We start from the raw sequence: 14,678 nt of genomic DNA on the forward strand, positions 1-14,678 counted from the left end.
AGCTTCTGGCAGGCTACACCCCGGGAGTCATCGACACCAGGATGCAGTGTCCTCTAGCCCACCAGGATAAAGCATCCAGCAGGCCAGTACAAGGGGTTCATCGGCAGCAGGATGCAATGTCTGGTAGGCTGCAGCGTCCTCCAGCCCACCAGCATGCAGCGTCCGGCAGGCTGGAGCCTGGTGATCAAGGACACCAGGATGCAGTGTCCTCCAGCCCACCAGGATGCAGTGTCCAGCAGGCTGTAGCCGAGGGGTCATCGACACCAGGATGCAGCGTCTAGTAGGCTGCAGCGTCCTCCAGCCCACCAGCATGCAGTGTCCGGCAGGCTGGAGCCCGGTGATTAAGGACACCAGAATGCAGTGTCCTCCAGCCCACCAGGATGCAGTGTCCAGCAGGCTGCAGCCGAGGGGTTATCGGCACCAGGATGCAGCATCCAGCAGACTGCAGCCCGGGGTCATCGGCACCAGGATGCAGCTTCTAACAGGCTACACCCCGGGGGTGATTGACACCAGGATGCAGTGTCCTCCAGCCCACCAGGATGAAGCGTCCAGCAGGCCAGCCCGGGGTTCATCGGTAGCAGGATGCAATGTCCGGTAGGCTGCAGCGTTCTCAAGCCCACCAGGATGCAGCGTCCGGCAGGGTGGAGTCCGGGGATCAGAGACACCAGGATGCAGTGTCCGGCAGGCTGCAGTCCGGTGGTCATCGGCACCAGCACGGCAGTAGGAGGTGCAGATGTGTCAGGACTGCAGCGATCCGCTCTGCGCAAGAATGTGGGCGAGCCTGTCATGGCCGCTGCAGCCGCTAGGTGGAACCCTTCCAACGAGCAGACAATGAGGCTCCATGAGCTCAGGGCGTTGTGTGAGTACTGGGAGGACATGGAGATAACGGAGCGCTAGCGGCCGACCCCGGGCCCACCGTCTCCGGTCTGGCTGCAGGAGGCATATCGTGATACAGAGAGTCCCGACAGGAGATGATGCAGCGTCACCGTCCTCCCGCCTTCTTCCGCCCGGCGCTGCCCGCTCTCCCTCCTCCTGCTCTTTCTTCCCCTCCTAGCTGACGCTCCCCTTCTCGCTTCCTCCTCCTTTCTCTCAGCATCCTCGGGGACGTCGAGGGAAGAGAGCGGAGGGAGCGCCGTCGGCACCGGCAGGACCAGAGCGGGTGCGTCGCCCTTGGACCTTCGCCCGCGCCCCAGGCTTCTCCTCCATTTTTCCATCCTCTTTCTCTTCGTGTCGCCCACCTCCTCTCCATCTTGCTGCGGTGTGCGGCTCCGTCCGTCCTGTGGCCCCGTTGGCAGCCCCGTCTGTCCTGTGACCCGCACTCGCCCGTCCTGTGGCCCCCCTGAGCAGCTCCGTCCTTCCTGTGGCCCCTGCTAGCCCCGCAGACATTGATGCCTCCCTGCTGATCGCTGTCTCTTACTCCATAGAGGGGAATGATGCAGAGGAAAGTGAAGCCGCCCTCAGGGGTGGGCCCGGGCCGCTCTGCGGAGCTGCGTGTCTTCCGTGGCCCCTCCAGTGCAGCCCATGAGTCTCGCCTCCCGGGGGCGCCGCTCAGACGTCAGCGCTCCCTAACAAACCTCTCCGTGCTGACGGATGCTGAGAAGAAACTACGTCTCTGCGGCCCTGATTGGTGCGATGACCTTTCTGCGGTGACGCCCCCGAGGAACCACACCGCAGGCCCGGCGTCGCCCGCCATGTCTAGGGCGCTGTCTCGTTCTGAGCACTCTCTGCTTCAGCCCAAGACCCCCAGCCGCATTCCTCGTGGCCCGTATGCCGAGGTCAAACCGCTCAGCAAGACATCGGACGCGACCACGGGGGGCACTGCGGCAGAAGACCCTACAAAGGAAGCCTCTGATGACAAAAAGACGTTCCTGAAAGTGGATCCAGAATTGGTGGTGACGGTTCTTGGTGACTTGGAGCAGCTGCTCTTCAGCCAGATGTTGGGTAAGAGAACCACAAGGATGAGTCTGTGCAGCGAATCAGAAGACGGGCTCGGCATAAGATGGCTGCTAGTGGAGAGTTAGAGGAGACAGGACGGGCTGAGGCAATATGGATGCTGTCAGGGGGTTAGAGGAGACGGGTTGGCCTGAGGCAAGTTGGCTGTTATCGGTGGGGAGGGTTAGAGGAAACAAGACAGGCTGAGGCAAGATGGCTGTTATCGGGGGGGTTAGAGGAGACGGGCCAGGCTGAGGCAAGATGGCTGTTATCGGGGGGGTTAGAGGAGACGGGCCAGGCTGAGGCAAGATGGCTGTTATCGGGGGGGGGTTAGAGGAGACGGGCCAGGCTGAGGCAAGATGGCTGTTATCGGGGGGGTTAGAGGAGACGGCAAGGCTGAGGCAAGATGGCTGTTATCGGGGGGGTTAGAGGAGACGGGCCAGGCTGAGGCAAGATGGCTGTTATCGGGGGGGGGGGGTTAGAGGAGACGGGCCAGGCTGAGGCAAGATGGCTGTTATCGGGGGGGGGGGGTTAGAGGAGACGGGCCAGGCTGAGGCAAGATGGCTGTTATCGGGGGGTTAGAGGAGACGGGCAGGCTGAGGCAAGATGGCTGTTATCGGGGGGTTAGAGGAGACGGGCAGGCTGAGGCAAGATGGCTGTTATCGGGAGGGTTAGAGGAGACGGGCCAGGCTGAGGCAAGATGGCTGTTATCGGGGGGGTTAGAGGAGACGGGCCAGGCTGAGGCAAGATGGCTGTTATCGGGGGGGTTAGAGGAGACGGGCCAGGATGAGGCAAGATAGCTGTTATCGGGGGGGGGGGGGGGTTAGAGGAGACGCGCCAGGCTGAGGCAAGATGGCTGTTATCGGGGGGGGGGGGGGTTAGAGGAGACGCGCCAGGCTGAGGCAAGATGGCTGTTATCGGCGGGGGGGGGGGGGGGGGTTAGAGGAGACGGGCCAGGCTGAGGCAAGATGGCTGTTATCGGGTGGGTTAGAGGAGACGGGCCAGGCTGAGGCAAGATGGCTGTTATCGGGGGGGTTAGAGGAGACGGGCCAGGCTGAGGCAAGATGGCTGTTATCGGGGGGGTTAGAGGAGACGGGCCAGGCTGAGGCAAGATGGCTGTTATCGAGGGTTTAGAGGAGACGTGCCAGGCTGAGGCAAGATGGCTGTTATCGGGGGGGAGGTTAGAGGAGACGGGCCAGGCTGAGGCAAGATGGCTGTTATCGGGGGGGAGGTTAGAGGAGACGGGCCAGGCTGAGGCAAGATGGCTGTTATCGGGGGGGAGGTTAGAGGAGACGGGCCAGGCTGAGGCAAGATGGCTGTTATCGGGGGGGTTAGAGGAGACGGGCCAGGCTGAGGCAAGGTGGCTGTTATCGGGGGGGGGGTTAGAGGAGACGGGCCAGGCTGAGGCAAGGTGGCTGTTATCGGGGGGGTTAGAGGAGACGGGCCAGGCTGAGGCAAGGTGGCTGTTATCGGGGGGGTTAGAGGAGACGGGCCAGGCTGAGGCAAGATGGCTGTTATCGGGGGGGTTAGAGGAGACGGGCCAGGCTGAGGCAAGATGGCTGTTATCGGGGGGGTTAGAGGAGACAGGCCAGGCTGAGGCAAGATGGCTGTTATCGGGGGGGTTAGAGGAGACAGGCCAGGCTGAGGCAAGATGGCTGTTATCAGGGGGGTTAGAGGAGACGGGCCAGGCTGAGGCAAGATGGCTGTTATCGGGGGGGGGGTTAGAGGAGACGGGCCAGGCTGAGGCAAGATGGCTGTTATCGGGGTTGGGGTTAGAGGAGACGGGCAAGGCTGAGGCAAGATGGCTGTTATCGGGGGGGTTATAGGAGACGGGCCAGGCTGAGGCAAGATGGCTGTTATCGGGGGGGGGTTAGAGGAGACGGGCCAGGCTGAGGCAAGATGGCTGTTATCGGGGGGGGGGGGCGGTTAGAGGAGACAGGCCAGGCTGAGGCAAGATGGCTGTTATCGGGGGGGATTAGAGGAGACGGGCCAGGCTGAGGCAAGATGGCTGTTATCGGGGGGGGGGGGGGGTTAGAGGAGACGGGCCAGGCTGAGGCAAGGTGGCTGTTATCGGGGGGGGGGGTTAGAGGAGACGGGCCAGGCTGAGGCAAGATGGCTGTTATCGGGGGGGTTAGAGGAGACGGGCCAGGCTGAGGCAAGATGGCTGTTATCGGGGGGGGGGGGGTTAGAGGAGACGGGCCAGGCTGAGGCAAGATGGCTGTTATCGGGGGGGGTTAGAGGAGACGGGCCAGGCTGAGGCAAGATGGCTGTTATCGGGGGGGTTAGAGGAGACGGGCCAGGCTGAGGCAAGATGGCTGTTATCGGGGGGGTTAGAGGAGACGGGCCAGGCTGAGGCAAGATGGCTGTTATCGGGGGGGGTTAGAGGAGACGGGCCAGGCTGAGGCAAGATGGCTGTTATCGGGAGGGTTAGAGGAGACGGGTCGGGCTGAGGCAAGATGGCTATTGTTGAGTGGTTAGAGGAGACTGCCAGGCTGAGGCAAGATGGCTGTTATCGAGGGCTTAGAGGAGACGGGCCAGGCTGAGGCAAGATGGCTATTGTTGAGGGGTTAGAGGAGATGGCCAGGCTGAAGCAAGATGGCTATTGTTGAGTGGTTAGAGGAGACGGCCAGGCTGAGGCAAGATGGCTGTTATCGGAGGGGTTAGAGGTGATGGGTCAGGCTGAGGCAAGATGGCTGTTATCGGAGGGGTTAGAGGATACGGGCCAGGCTGAGGCAAGATGGCTGTTATCGAAGGGTTAGAGGAGACGGGTCAGGCTGAGGCAAGATGGCTGTTATCGAAGGGTTAGAGGAGACGGGTCAGGCTGAGGCAAGATGGCTGTTATCGAGGGGTTAGAGGAGACGGGTCAGGCTGAGGCAAGATGGCTGTTATCGGGGGGGTTAGAGGAGACGGGTCAGGCTGAGGCAAGATGGCTGTTATCGAAGGGTTAGAGGAGACGGCCAGGCTGAGGCAAGATGGCTGTTATCGGAGGGGTTAGAGGATACGGGCCAGGCTGAGGCAAGATGGCTGTTATCGAAGGGTTAGAGGAGACGGGTCAGGCTGAGGCAAGATGGCTGTTATCGAAGGGTTAGAGGAGACGGGTCAGGCTGAGGCAAGATGGCTGTTATCGAGGGGTTAGAGGAGACGGGTCAGGCTGAGGCAAGATGGCTGTTATCGGGGGGGTTAGAGGAGACGGGTCAGGCTGAGGCAAGATGGCTGTTATCGAGGGCTTAGAGGAGACGGGCCAGGCTGAGGCAAGATGGCTGTTATCGAGGGGTTAGAGGAGACGGCCAGGCTGAGGCAAGATGGCTGTTATCGAGGGGTTAGAGGAGACGGCCAGGCTGAGGCAAGATGGCTGTTATGAGGGGTTAGAGGAGACGGGTCAGGCTGAGGCAAGATGGCTGTTATCGAGGGGTTAGAGGAGACTGGTCAGGCTGAGGCAAGATGGCTGTTATCGAGGGGTTAGAGGAGACGGGCCAGGCTGAGGCACGATTGCTATTTTTGAGTGGGTTAAAGGAGACACGGGCCAGGCTGAGGCAAGATATTTGTTATCGAGGGGTTAGAGGAGACGGGCCAGGCTGAGGCAAGATGGCTGTTATCGAGGGGTTAGAGGAGACGGGCCAGGCTGAGGCACGATTGCTATTTTTGAGTGGGTTAAAGGAGACGGGCCAGGCTGAGGCAAGATATTTGTTATCGAGGGATTAGAAGAGTCGCGCCAGGTTAAGGCAAGATGGCTGCTTTCGAAGGGTTAGAGGAGACGGCTGGGCTGAGGCAAAATGTCTGCCATTGAAGGGTTAGAGGAGACGGCCCTGGATGAGTCAAGATGACTGTTATCACCGTGAATCAGCCAACCCAAATATCCAATCGCCAGGAATGAGTAAATCCAAACAACCAATCAGGTTGCGAATGGTGTGGAATGGGGAGTAATATAGATATATGCTAGAGGAGATGGGCCAGGCTGAGGCAAGATGGCTGCTAGTGCGGGTTAGAGGAGTCGGGCCAGGCTGATTTAGAATGGCTATAATCGAGGGGTTAGAGGAGACGGGTCGGGCTGAGGCATGATGGCTGTTACAGGGGCGTTAGAGGAGTCTGGTCAGTATGGTTTGTAAGAAGCAGTGGTTAAGCCGTTGACCCAGCGGTGGTGCTGCTTATCACTGTAGAGATGTGCTTTTGTTTGTAAGATATATTCTTTTTTGACCAAAAAACTTGCTATTGGTTTGTGTGATAGTGTTTTCCAGTTTTGGCTCAGTTATGGAAGATGTGACAGTGTGGCCCTCAGGGTCCCGGACAGAAACAAGATGTCGCCAGAGTTTGTAAAAAGTCACATTCCGGTTTGTAGAGTCAAATGGTCAATAGTGGAAGCGGCTCCAGAGCTCCAACCCACTGTGGCTGCCCTCCCGGCTGTCGGCCCTGAGCGGCTTCCCTCCCAGCTGTCGGCGCTGTTGCTGCCAACTGCTTGTCTTTGGGCTGCTGCACACTGTGGTTCTGCATCTTGTTAAAACATCCCGTCATTTTTCTTTTTAAATTACTTCTTGACTTTTTTTACAGGAGCCTTTTTGACAGTCGTTGTTTCTACAAACATGTTTTTCCTTTGTTTCCGCTTTGTGACCGCTTTCAAATGTTTTTTTATTTTTTTTTCTCTCCTTTAAACTTCTTCCTGACACCGGACATACATGTGCATCATAGTAGCAGAAGGGGTCCGTGAAGTGCGAAGTAGGTGAGGCCGCTCTGTATGCAGAGGGTCTGCTGTACAACACAGCTGACACCTATGTGCAGTGGCCGGGATCGGTGGTAACTCCAATCCTGGTTGTTTAACTCCTTACATGCCATGGTTAATGCTAATTATGGCTTCTAAAGGCTCATTTTGAGCGAGAATCGTTGTGTCTAACTGCACATACATCGTGCAGTTTTTGTTAAAGGGGTTGTCCCACGATAGCAAGTGGGGTTAAGCACTTCTGTATGGCCATATTAATGCACTTTGTAATATACATCGTGCATTAAATATTGGCCATACAGAAGTTATACACTTACCCCCTCCGGTGCTGGGTTCCCCCATGCGCAGAAGACCTGTGCGGCGCGAGCACGCCGGAGCGGCCCCTTCAGCGCAAGCGCGTCTAATCCAGGGAGAAGGCGGCTTTGGTCGGCGCCATGGAGATGGGGACGCCAGCACCGGAGGGGGTAAGTGTATAACTTCTGTATGGCCAATATTTAATGCACCATGTATATTACAAAGTGCATTAATATGGCCATACAGAAGTGCTTAACCCCACTTGCTGCCGCGGGACAACCCCTTTAACGAGTCATTCATCGTTGTCTTTCAGCAAGCTGAAAGAGAACGATGAGCCTTATTGTGCTGTGCGCTGAGTTCTCATCGGGATACCGCTGATACTGTTGTTTCAGCTGGTATCCCGCTCGGAGAACGCAGTCGGAGTATTAAGAAGACAGCGCTCCATTCTGTATACCAGCTGTGCACTCCGTGAACACAGCAGGGGTATGCACAAGAGCACGCTGCAGCTATTGGTACTATTGTATCTTGACACCACCAGAAGCTAGGCGTTTGACAGGGTTTGGATGGAGGAACACCCCTACCTGCATGGCACACTATGAAAGAGTGGGGAAGGTGAGGGCGATACTCGCCGACAACGGGGACCACAGAGTGCAGGGGGGAGCGTGGCTGGCTGCACATTACACTGACAGCGCCCTGTTCCCGCTCGCGCTGTCAGTGTTCTAAGACTGGTGTCCTGCTGCGTCTCGGAGCTCCCGACCCCGCTGCTGTCACGTGGCCTCACAGGTTTGCTCTCACAAGGTCCCTGCTCGCCTTGCATCTCTGCTAGCAGTGGCCCCCTGTCACAGTCCCCATGGGTGTTGGTGGGGTGGGTCTCTCCGCGCACATGGCTGAGCGCACAGTTTTCCCCCCTGCCGGCGACCTCCCCTCTGCGCTCCCGACTGCAAGTGCCAATATCCAAACCCTGCGCCCCTTCGGCCAAGGGAGTGCGCCTGTCAGCATCAGCGCCCTGGAGCGCGGGGAGGATGCTGCCGCTGACGGCTACTCCGCTCCCCATGGTACTCACGGCGGTGGCGCCCGTGAGGCCGGGTAGCTGAGTTGCTGTCAGCGGGTGCCTCCGCTGAAGCTGGGGACAGTGCGTGACGGGATGTTCCACAGCCCTGAATGCCGCTCCCATGCTTACCGGTCACATGCCTCCAGGCAATCAGAAGCTGGGGGTGTTACTACATTTTTAGACAGCTGTATTATGTCGCCACCGGTAGCGGCCCCGCTGTTCTTCTGCATACCCCGCTTGGAGCACTCAGTGCTCTGAGAAGACAACAGCTGTATGCAGAAGGTAGCGGTCCCGCTTGCCTTATGCATACAGTATGAGCCTTCATTTATACACTGATGCAAAGTGAACGCTCAGAACTGTCCCTGAAACTGCTGTTTGAGCGAATTTTAAGCGATCATCTTGCCTTGTAAATGCACACAACAACTTCTGAGCAATAATTGTTGTGTCTAAATGCGCCTTTAGGGATTAGACAGAGGGTGTCGAATTGCTGTCATGGCAGCTGGAGGCCCAGTAAAGGCTTCCCAGGCTGCCATCGTATTACACCTATTATACTCTTCTATTATAATAGGATAACCGTGTTGCATAATACACTTGCAGCACAGAAATAGTGACTCTTAGAACTCCTGCAGAACCGCCAATCTACAGGAAAATGATGAAAGTCTGATTGGTGGAGGTCTCTCCGCTGACACCTCCCTTATCCCAAGAGTGAGGGTCCCAGGTCCTTACCTTCTCACTGCTGGCTCACTGAATCCACTTGCAGTAACATGAAGATTGAATGGAGCAGCAGTCGCACTTGCGTAATCCTACTCCATTTCAGTAGGACTGATGAAAGCGGCATAGAACGACACGGCCACCTGGTGCCGCCATTGTGGATGTGAATGGTGCGTGTTCAGCTGCCTTCTGTCTTTCTCCCTGGGCAGTGCAGTGAGGGGCACATGTTCTTGAGATCACTGCGGTCTCAGCAGTGAGATCCCCCACTGGTCAGGCTTTGATTACCTATCCCGCTTTAAAAAAATTATAATTTTTTTATTTTTCCGTTGAAATATCCACATGAGGGCGCCTGTAGCGGGACAGGTCATATGCTCCGCTGATACCAATCAATGTACCGTGTAATGTCCTGAAAAACTTGTTGAATTGTTGGGCGATTCTTGTTCATGAATCTCCCATTATCTTCTGTGGGTGTGTGAAAAGAACGCATTGCACTATCACGCCATCCGACATGCATGCGAGTGTAATGCTCTTTTCAAGCATATTACTATGAGTAGCACGTGCCATTTTCTTTTATTTTTTTCACGTGTGTGAAAAACATCTAAATCTGATGCAAATCGTGCATTTTTATCTCTTATATGCCGAAAAGTGGCAGTGAAATTGCAGGTGAAACAGTCGACAGACCTACATTGCACCCTCCCTGTAAATACGGCCTCAGGCCTCCTTTGTACGGCAGTATTGTCAGTATTTGTAAGCTAAGACCAGGAATCGGTGCAAAATGCACAAGAGATGCAAATCTTTCGGTTATTCTTTGATTCACTGTAGGCTCCACTTCTGATTTTGGCCTTCAAATACTAAAGCAAAATACTGATGAGAATACTGTGGTATGAACCAGGCCCAATTGTGGAGAAATGGGGAAAAAACAGAATTGCCCAATTTTTTGTTGACCTTGGATTCTGACCCTAACTCTTTTTTTGAGTAAAGTTAATCCCTTTAAGCCACAGGACGTAAGGTTATGTCATGGCAGTGTGGTACTTAAGGCAACATGACGTATCCTTAGATTGGGGGGTTAGAGGAGATGGGTCCGGGCTGAGGCAAGATCACCCGGCAGCGGAAGCCAGCTGTTACTGATAGCCGACAGCGAGGTTGCAACGGGGCAGCGACATCCGCTGTTAACCTGTTACACACAGCAATCTATGTTTGCGGCATGTAAAGGGTTCACAGTGGGAGCGTGTTCCTTCTGTGTTGTCATCGGACCCCTCCTTTCCTCCCCACGGCAACAGGACGCCAGCTGCAGGCGTCTTGCTTTGCCATTGCCTATGATTGCTATAACAAGCAATAAGGCATTGCAGGACAGAAGTCCAGCAATGCCTTACCATAGCAATCATAGCTTCTATGGATCAGGTTCCCTCCTGGGATTTAAACAGTGTAAATAAACAAAAGAAATAGTGGAAAAAGAAAAAAAAAACCTTTTTTGCTCATTTCCCCCTATTTATATGAAAAATTTAAGAAAAAACCCACGTCTGGTATCATCGTGTCCATAATGACCTGTGCTATATTTTGAGCACCCTAATTATCCTGCAAAGCAAAAACCGTAAAAAACAGGAAAAATGCTTATTTTATTCACTTTACCTCCACAAAAGCGCAATAAAAGCGATCAAAAAAAGCCATATGTACCCGAAAATGGTAAAATGAAAAACTACAGTTTATGACGCTAAAAACAAGCCCTCACAGAGCTCTGAGCATGAAAAAATAAAAAAGTTATGCAGCTTTAAATGCAACGATGCAAAAATAATCAGTTTCCAAACGAAAAGGGTTTTTATTGTGCAAAAGTGGAAAAACCTAAAAAAATTATGTTTTTGATATTGTTGTAATCGTATCAACTTGCAGAAAAAAATGTATTGTCGTTTATGCTCCTTTATTGAGGCGGTTAAAAAAAATAATAAATTAAAAACTGGAGGAAGAATTGATGTGTTCTCTCTCCCTGCTCTTAAAAAAAAAAAAAAAGTTTTATAATACATTATATGCACCCAAAAATGGTATCAATAAAAAATATAGTTTGCCAGACAAGCAACAAGCCCTTATACGGCCACATCGATGGAAAGATAAAAAAGTTATGGCTCTTGAAAAGTGGAAATGAAAATCCCCCCAAAAATCCTTGTCTTTAAAGGGGTTGTCTCGCGCCGAAATGGGTTTTTTTTAAATTCAATAGGCCCCCGTTCGGCACGAGACAAACCCGATGCATGTGTTAAAAAAAAAAAACGTTTAGTACTTACCCGAATCCCCGCGCTGCGGCGACTTCTTCCTTACCTTACTAAGATGGCCGCCGGGATCTTCACCCACGATGCACCGCGGGTCTTCTCCCATGGTGCACCGTGGGTTCTGTGCGGTCCATTGCCGATTCCAGCCTCCTGATTGGCTGGAATCGGCACACGTGACGGGGCGGAGCTACGAGGACCAGCTCTCCGGCACGAGCGGCCCCATTCACCAGGGAGAAGACCGGACTGCGCAAGCGCGTCTAATCGGGCGATTAGACGCTGAAATTAGACGGCACCATGGAGACGAGGACGCTAGCAACGGAGCAGGTAAGTGAATAACTTCTGTATGGCTCATAATTAATGCATGATGTACATTACAAAGTGCATTAATATGGCCATACAGAAGTGTATAACCCCACTTGCTGCCGCGAGACAACCCCTTTAAGCCCAAAATAGGCCATGTCCTTAAGGGGTTGCACAAACAATTGGTCGTGTAATGCGAGCAGAGTTGCTAGAAAAATCTATAATGCTTGGACAGATCAGTGGCAAAAGAAGACCTGGCCGCCAAAGGACATGATGGCTGATACTGCCAGAGCTGATACTGGTATGGATATCACACAAGTGAAAGAACCAAACCGAAAAACAATCAATCTTATAGGGCACTTGAACTAATGATTGTCTGATTGCTTGTACAATATTCTGCAATACCTATGTACTGCAGTATATTGAACATTTACCATTATCCTAAGCACTGCAGAAATCCATGGCAGGCTTGGGAGCCTTCACTAGGCCCTGGGCTGTCATGGCAACTGAATGGCGCTTTGTGCTCTGTGGGTGTGTTTTGGGGGAATGGGTGACAGACGGGGCTCCCAGCCTTTGTCAGGCCTTGAAATGCCTGGTTCTGCCCTGACAGCAGTGTCTAAATGGTTAAATAGATGTCAGCTCTTTCCTATCCTGGCGGCTGCAGCCTGGTGTCAGCTGTATTTTACATCCGGCGGCTGCCGCCTATGGAACAGGCTCGCTCTTTGGGCTGCTCCGGGCTCATCTGTTGTACTCCGTGCGTCTATAAATATACTATATAATGATAATAGAGATTGTAGAAGTAGATGAAACCCTTTTCCCATTACTCCTTAAAAATAAAAAATGTAAGCAATAATAAAAGTAATTGTTCTGGCTGTGTGCTGGTCTATAAAACATCGCATTTGTCCTGCAGTGCTAGAATTGTACTTTTTAGTCACCTTAGTTCTCCAAACAATGGAACAAAAACTGATCAAGTAGTTGTATTTAGCCCACAATGAAACCCTTTAAACTTGTGTTCGTCTTCACGGCTTCATCCTCAGAAAATGAAGAGGTTAACGCAAGAACAGCTGTGATTTTACTTATTGCATTTCTTTTGATGTGCGGGAGGAGTTATAAATGACTCCCACAGCGGTTTTAGTGTTGGGGGCTTTGAGTTTGATGACATAAAGGGATAAAAAAAAAAATTCTATCTTTTTTTTTAAAGTAGTAAAACAAACTTTATACTAAATTTTTGGACCATGAGACACATTTTAACAAGGGAAAAATCTTGCTAAAAAGTCTGTCTTACAATCTGAAGTGTTGGTTGGTGCCGCCCGGTCGGCCTCAGAACTCGCCAGCTGTGGCGGTCTTCCTCGTGGTCCGGCGCTCCCTGCTGGCTCCTGTCCCCTTGCGTGGCTTAGACATCGGTCCTGTCAAATCCATGGCTGCCCCTCCTGTGTTGAATCACATTTCTTCCCCCACTGCAGTGTCTGTCATTTTTTTTTTTTTCATGTGAGCCTCTGCCTAAAAAATTCTTCCACTTCCTCTGATGTCCGCATTTGTTACTTCCTTCCCTTTCCATTGGCTCCAACATCCTGTGAGCAGTGCATGATGGGAGGAAGCACTGGGTTGTATTGTCATTTGCAGGTCGAGGGTCTGGTCTACTGGCTTCAGCAGGCTCTCTGGCACTGAGTAAGAGGGAGGTTGGTGCTAGTAAGTTGTAGGACCTGTGGGCGGAGCTACAGTGCTGGCCGGGAGACAAGCTCTATGCATGCTGGGAGTTGTATGTAACAGTTTTTGCTGTATTTACAGCAGAAGTCATGCATGTAAACAGTGGCAGATCGGCGGCTGCACAGGATGAAGAGGAGGGTACAAAAAAATTTATTAAAGTTATTCAATACATTATATGTATCCCAAATTAGTTTCTTGCAAAAACTAGAACTCTTCCTGCAGGATACAAGATCTCATACAGCTACATGGACGAAAAAATTGAGAAGTTGTGACCGCTGGAAGACAAAAGGAAAAATGATTTACTGGCTGAAATTATGTCACAAGGGGGTTAAATGTGCACTTAAAGAGACTGTCACCTACTTTTAGTTCTATCAGCTAAGCCTTTGGGCTGACAGTGACCTAAGTCTAGAGATGTGTCATACTTACCTCTGCTGTCGTTCCCATGGTGTTAGTGTTGGAAGTCGCCGCTCAGCGCATTGAGCCGCGCTGCTAAGTAGTCCGCCCGTTACACCTCTGGACTCGGTGGGTCACCTACTGTCAGCACATAAGCTTATAGAGCTAAAGTAGGTGACAGATTCACATGGTTGAGTGAGTCGCGTCCGATATTCTAGGATGCGACTTGCATGGCACAGGGCACGGGCGCTCCATATATATGCTGTCCTGGGAGGCTGTACCTCTGTGTTCTATCCTCGGGTGAAAATAGAAAACTTCCACTACGTAAATAGACCTGTTGTTAGGATCAGGCTCCATTTTTGCGCGTCACGCTGAGATTTTCTTGCTGGTGTGAGGATACCTCAAGGTGACAGGTTCTGTGGAGACTATATTTACATGAGTTCAAATTTTACAATAAAAAGTGACATTTTTGGGAGTGTTTTTCCCCATTTCATGTGACACTGGGGGTTTAATATCATCTCATCACCAAACACAGATGATAAGCGTTGTGCGATCAGAGCCACAGTCATAAATTACGCCGCGGTCAGACATTTTGCTCACAATTTTTAAAGCTAGACATAAACCCTTTTCCACAACTTGCAGTTGCCCTTGTAATATAATATTGTCCTCCCTTGTGTTTTTAGCTTGTAAGGGTGGGGAAGCATCAAAGAAGAAAGTCCGAAGTAAAACGCTACAGTCAGATATGCTGCCATCAATGAGACAATCAGTCTTGAAGTCAGTGTTGGGCTCTTTGACTTAAGAATTAAATCTTGTTTCCCCCCCCACCCCAAGATATAGACTATTTTGCGAAACTTGTGAGGCTTCTAGTTTAGATCCTGGGGTGCTGCCTCATACGCAGCCGATGCCCTGTCCCTGCGGTGTCCCCAGTCTGACTCTCCAGAGGTCATGCTCCTTCACCTCTGTGCACTTATGTAGCTGGAGCCCAGATGAGCGCCCCTGCCCGACCATGGAGACCCCACCTGCGTTCCTACTGTGCTGGGAGTTCAGCTGAGTACCTGCAGTGCGGCTGGGTCACTCGTTCATATTACAGATGCATAAATATGCAGTGTCCCAGACTTGGGATGAATGCACACGGGCGTAAATTTCCCAGCCGTATTTCTCGCAGACTTTCTGCCCATGCACGCTGCCATAGGATTCCATTAGTTGATGCAATCCTATGCAGATGGCTGCGTTTTGACCGCGCGAAAACTCGCGTGGTAAACAAATCGCGGCATGTCCTATTTCTGTGCGCGGCTCGCACAGAAACGTCAAAGTTGATGTG

General features: G+C 52.5%; 1 protein-coding gene across 7 annotated transcripts in view; it reads left to right on the top strand.

Moving 5' to 3' along the window:
• Positions 1–868: 868 nt before the first annotated feature.
• Positions 869–14,678, top strand: part of NAV1 (neuron navigator 1) — a 274,215-nt gene continuing 260,405 nt past the window's right edge. For all 7 annotated transcript variants that reach the window (XM_066600314.1, XM_066600316.1, XM_066600318.1 and 4 more), the window contains exon 1: positions 869–1,941. In XM_066600314.1, the coding sequence (XP_066456411.1) occupies positions 1,431–1,941 (511 nt within the window). In that variant the 5' untranslated portion in view covers positions 869–1,430. The remainder of the gene's footprint in view (positions 1,942–14,678) is intronic.

The sequence above is a fragment of the Eleutherodactylus coqui genome, chromosome 4, assembly GCF_035609145.1.
Source record: "Eleutherodactylus coqui strain aEleCoq1 chromosome 4, aEleCoq1.hap1, whole genome shotgun sequence".
NCBI classification, from domain to species: domain Eukaryota; kingdom Metazoa; phylum Chordata; class Amphibia; order Anura; family Eleutherodactylidae; genus Eleutherodactylus; species Eleutherodactylus coqui.